The 6,000-nt window shown below is 34.9% G+C and overlaps 1 protein-coding gene across 1 annotated transcript; it reads right to left on the minus strand.

Moving 5' to 3' along the window:
* Positions 1–1,839: 1,839 nt before the first annotated feature.
* On the minus strand, positions 1,840–5,277 carry LOC104891948 (disease resistance protein RGA2-like). Its single transcript, XM_010677736.1, has one exon. It carries the CDS (start codon positions 5,275–5,277, stop codon positions 1,840–1,842), a length of 3,438 nt encoding a protein of 1,145 aa, XP_010676038.1.
* Positions 5,278–6,000: the final 723 nt, after the last annotated feature.

Consider the following 6,000-nt stretch of genomic DNA (forward strand, 5'->3'; position numbering starts at 1 on the left):
TTATCTTATAAGAAAAGAAAAAGAAATTAGTATTTATAAAAGATAAAATTTGATTTTAAAAAAGGAAAAGATTTTATCCCTTAATTTTAGGAATAAAAATTGTTCAAGAAGATAACCATATCTTGTGGAATAACTTTTATTCAGTTGGTAAGTTATATAAGGGATAGAAATCTGAAGAACAACTCACGTTTTCAGATTTAGTTTTTGATAAATTTTGAGAGCTGAAAATAAATTCCCATAGCATAGTGTACGATGCAAAGTTCTATTGAGTTATTAAGGTCTCTAAAAAACTATTGTAATGATCTTATATTTGCTTGAATAAGAAGTACACTATTGAGGAATCATTCTTTCTGTAATTCTCACATTATAGAGAGTAGAAACACTTCGGGTTAAGTGTTAGGGAGCACTACTAGTGTTAGTAGTGGGGGAATCATATTGTATCAAGAGTATGTAATTTTAAGATTCAAATAATAAATAAGTAGTTTGTGTGGACGTAGATCTCAGAGGTGAGATTGAACCACGTCAAAATCCTGTGTCTTATTATTTAATTTCATTGTTTTCATGTTTTGATACAATTTAGTTCGAGCAAAAAAAAAGTTTACAAGTGAATAACACAGTGTAAGACACTATGTCATAAGAGTGTTTTTATGAAAATCGATTAGATTTCGTCACTCAATTCAATTCTCCCTTTCTTGAGTATCACCTTCTACTCCAACACTAATAAACCATCATCAACGATCTAATGAACATCTAATGTCCAACCAATACCATATAAGAACCAATATTTATATTTATATAAATATGCATATACATATATATATATATATATATATATATATATATATATATAAGTGAGTTCATATGAGAATGCACTTACATGAGAAATGAGACTGAATTTTATGCGCTATAACTTTTATAAAAAAAGTGATGTAATTCTAATAAAAAAGTAATGTAACTCAAAAAAAAAAATATTAGAAAAAAAAATTCTAAAAAATTTTTTTTTTTGGTGTCAAAATTTTTTAGGGGGTATAACTCTAATGAACAAGTATTGTAATTCTAATCCAATCGTGTGGTTTCCGAAGATTATTGCAACCAGAGTTAGACATAACAAGAGTTTATCTTGTTTCCTTTTACCATGTTGGCTAATTTCACTAATATTATGTGGTGTAGCATATACTAGAAGAGGAAAGCTATTGTCGTTCGCATATATTTCTATTAATTGATAGCATCAAGTTTTTCTCGTTTACTATCTAGGTAGAAGTTTATTCATCATATATCGGGGTGTACCATGTGATGGTACACCCAAAATTAATTTCTGCTCATTTGGAACTCCCATTTTTATTATATTTTTTGCTCATTTGGATGAAATTAGCAATGAGCAAAAAATTTCCTTGGATGTACCATGCTCATGATACACCCGGTTGCATGATAAAATTTGTTATCTTGGTTAAACTAAAAGTACTAAAAGTCGGAGCATTAAGCCATTCCCATGAATACTTTGATGAAGTCCATATTCATAAATTGAACTAAAAATTCATTATCAATATACCATATTTAGTAGTAGTATTTACTACCGCCTACTAATAAATACAACTTGGTAACGGAGCGATAAATCGTTATAGAAATAAACGTATCTTTGAACTAATGATAAAACATAACTATGTTTGTATAGGAATTTTGATGGTGGAAAACGATAATAATCCATTTCCTATCCTGTTTGTTGGTGGATTTAAGTAGATAGACAAAAAATATGATGAGAATTCCATATGTACAGATGTACTATTATAAGAACAAGTACTCACAATAATTACATTTGTTGAGTTAACCTGCACCTTGAGATTATGTAGAAATATCTATGGAGGGAATATGTTGAATTTTTGGCCAGTATTCTCCATTCGGGCTTTGGCATCGTTCTTTTAAGCCTTCTTTGCAATAACTTAGATCGAGTACCTTGAGGGAGGTAAGATCTCGCATTGCTTCTGGTAGTGATTGAAATTGACGACAACACTTAACTCGAAGAGTCTTAAGAGATGATAAGCAACTTATCCATTCTGGTAACGTTTCGAAATTCCAACAATTTTCAATGGTTAAAGATTGTAGGTTGGTCAAGTACTGCATCCCCTTGGGTAGTATCTCCATGCTATCAACTGCCCATAATTCTATCGAACGGAGGCTTCGATGAAGACATCTCCAAGGCTTGTTGTCTTCTTCATCGGCATCCTCTTCGGCGAATCTCAATATCGGACATTCGATTATTGATAGAGACTCTAAAGCAGTGAGGTACTCCAACGATCGAGACACACTCCTTAAATTCTCACAACCTCTGATTGTGAGTGTGCGCAAGGAAGAAGAACAGCTCTTGAATGTGTCTTCAACATGGGATAACCTCTCTACTTTGTTATCCCAATTAATACATAGGCTTGTGACAGAACTCATTGGTAGTGATTTTAGATGGCTGACATTCTCGAAAACATCCACCTTCTTCAACATTGGTGACTCGTACTTATGAGCAGTGGACGAGACTATCTGAAAGTTTTCATCAAGACCGCCTAAATGTAGTTTTTTCACCCATGGACAAGGAGGAAATGAAGCGAGCTTACAGCAGTCCGTCATGGACAATTCATAAAGGCGAAAAAATGATGATTGCAAACAATTTCCATCATTTCCATCTTTCCACCATGATTTCAACTTGCCCATATTGCTTATGCTAAGATATTCAAGGGACGGAAAGAATGTCAATGTTCTACTACTATTGGTGCTTGTAGCTTCCTCTATATACTCCAAATTGCTTAAACTAGACAATGTTAGTGACTTTAAAAATTGTAGCTCGCTAATCAATGAGAGATGTTGTAACCCCTCGCCAGAATCGATCTTTATCTTTACAAGATTAGGGAGTCCGGTAAGCCACCTTGTTAGTGTCGAACCATGATAACGCCAGAGTTCTATCCCCTTAAGATTGGGATGAGGCTGCAGATTTTCCAGCAAAGCTTCATGGGTGACAGAAACTTCATGACAATACTCATCTCGAAAATTCATTGATATGTCATTGAGGAGTTCCATTCCCCCTAAGTAACCTCCTCTACTTCCATCTAGACTATGATCATCATCAACATTTTTATAATTTTCAGGGATTGAAATACTAATTGAGCCTCGTAAGTTTATGAGGGGCTTGAGATCTTTTAGCATGCCAAATAATTGCTTACGCGAACTTGAGCTATCATCCTCACTTGAACTATCTTCCTCAAAGAAGCACTCTCCAGCTACCTCAAATGCAGTTAATTCATGAAGACAAGTCAATTTGTCCATCCCTGATGGCATATATACCATCCCATGGCATTCATGTATATTCAAGCTCCTAAGATTCACCAACTTGCCTAAATCTCGCGGTAACTCTTCAAAGTTAGTGCAACCATCTAAATTGAGAGTTTGCAAGTTATATAATTTTGTAATTGAATTTGGCAGTCTCTTAAGAAGAGTATGAGAAAGATCTAAGTACCGTAAATGCAATAATTTGCCAATTGATTCCGGCAAAATTTTGATATTTAAGTCATGCAAGTCTAGTGCCCTTAGGCACATCAAACTTGATAAAAATTTATCAAGTGGTGGAAATGAGACATCAACAATTTGATGAAGATAAGACCGAATCTTAATCTTATTCGGAAAACAGCTTTCACTACACTCACAACCAACTTGATGTACATGGCGAATGTTATCTCCCAAACTATTGTTCGCAATAGAACCCACCACACAGATTGTCTCTTGTGTTACGAATTCGAAAGCAGCATCATGAATCCGGCTATGAATTTTGCAGGACACAACCTCACCATATTCATTTCTTTCTATACATTGCAACATACATCTTTGTAGCAGAATTGAAAGATAATCTTCACCAGCATCCTCCATAGTTTGCCCATCAAGTGGCACAATATACCCTTGTGCCATCCAAAGTCCCACCAATTTTTTCTTATCTATACTAAAACCCTCAGGAAACAATGCACAATAGCTTAAACAACTCTTTAATGGAGATTCTAGATTATAGTAACTAAGTTTAAGTGCTTCCATAATCATGTCATCTTCTTTATTATCCTCAAATGTGGCCAATTCTTTCTTTGCAAACAAACGCCACTTGCTTATATCTTGACCGAATAGAAGACTACCAACTTCTTTTATTACCAGAGGAACTCCACAACACTCTTCAACAATTTTTTTTCCTAAGGCTACTAATTCAGGTTCACCCTCATGTTCAATCCCTTTCGCAAAAGCGGCCAACTTAAACAAACGCCATGAGTTCTCTTCAGACAAACCTTTTAACTCATATGTATGTTCGCTCCCTACAACCCTTGTTGTTTCTTCTGAATATGTGGTAATAATTATCTTACTCCCCCCAACACCCAACATTAAGAAATTCCTTAAAATAACCCACTTATGGTAATCCTCAACCCAAACATCGTCTAGAACAAGCAAATATTTTTTCCCTCCAAGTTGATGTGGAATCTCTAATTGGAGAAGTTCATCTACATCTGTATAAAATCTTCCACTAGACTCTAAAATCTTCCCTAGAATTGCATTCGCTTCGAATTTCCCTCGATCTCCATTTAAGACATCAACCCACAATCTCAAAGGAAACTCAGTTCTAATCCTTCTATCATTATACACAAGTTGAGCAAGAGTTGTCTTTCCTAATCCTCGGTCTCCCACTATAGTAATGAAAAAAACATCATCTTTCAAATTAGAATCCAACAGAAGATCTATGATAGCATTCATGTCATTCTCTCGCCCAACAACCACATTTCTCATATCAAACTCAGAACAAATCTCATCCCTCCCTTCCTTAGTGAGTTGGTAGTCCGCCTCAAAGCGAAGATCCGTATGATTACTTGCTAGAGAACCCAATTGGAACATGATATTCTTAACCCATTGAGACATAGCGTGAGCCGTAACGCTCAGCGAGTTGTTAACAGAAAAGAAATCACGTACCTTTTCAGTGAGTTTATCATTGCGCAAGCGCCCTTTACGCTGATTAGCCACAGTGAGCAATTCGTCAAATAAATCATCAGCATCATAAACAGCATCCTTGAGCTTTCGAATCGACACTCGTGTTTCTTCATCAAGCTCTTGCCTGGCCTCCGAATCAAGCAGCACTTTACTAGTGTCGGAGACAATAACTTTGAGGTCTTCGAGCTCAGATTCGAAGCCCCACTTGGAGCACATTTCTTTGACCATGGAAGTTTGCAACGTTGCTAAAAGTGTTTCAGCAACACTACGCGCAGCTCCCATGTTAGCCTAGGATTTTGGAGGAAAATTAGCAAGAGTTAATTGGAAGGAAAAAGAAATGAGGTTTGAGATAGATAAGATGATTGTAATCGGTAAGATCTTTCCGTATATAAATACAATGATCTCGAGAAGTAGTTTGTCTTGTAAGAGATCGCCTACTTATAAATTAAAATTAATTAGGTAATGATAAGCCTAATATTAAAAAGAAAATTAGTCCAATAGTGATCAAGTAGTTTAATTCATTTAGTGACTAAGTCTACTTTTATATCAAAATTAGATCGTCACTTTTAATAATTTTAGGAGAAGAAGACGATTTCCGTGACGTTGACGTTACTTTATTATTGACCAAGAAATATAACCTACTACTTTTGTTTATTTATGCTGCTTAGATTATCCATAAATCAAATTAGATTCTTAGTCATCAATGTGAAACCGCGTGAGTTCACAACTAGTAGTATTGTAATATTGTTTATTAAAAGTTAATATCATATACCGCGGCGCTCGTCCCTCTGCTTTACTCCTTTGTCTCTTGTGAAATTAGTGAAAAACTACGAGCAAATTAAAGTTACTAAACACAAATTTTAAAAAGCAAACCATGAAAGTAATTGCAAAACATACAATCAACTACAAATTAGACTTTTGAACCTAAAAAGCTACAAATTAGCTTAACGTACGTTACTTTATTGATTAGCTAACCTAACCTATTACTTTTGGTTCCAGAGTTTA

This window comes from Beta vulgaris, chromosome 4 (assembly GCF_026745355.1).
Source record: "Beta vulgaris subsp. vulgaris cultivar EL10 chromosome 4, EL10.2, whole genome shotgun sequence".
NCBI classification, from domain to species: domain Eukaryota; kingdom Viridiplantae; phylum Streptophyta; class Magnoliopsida; order Caryophyllales; family Amaranthaceae; genus Beta; species Beta vulgaris.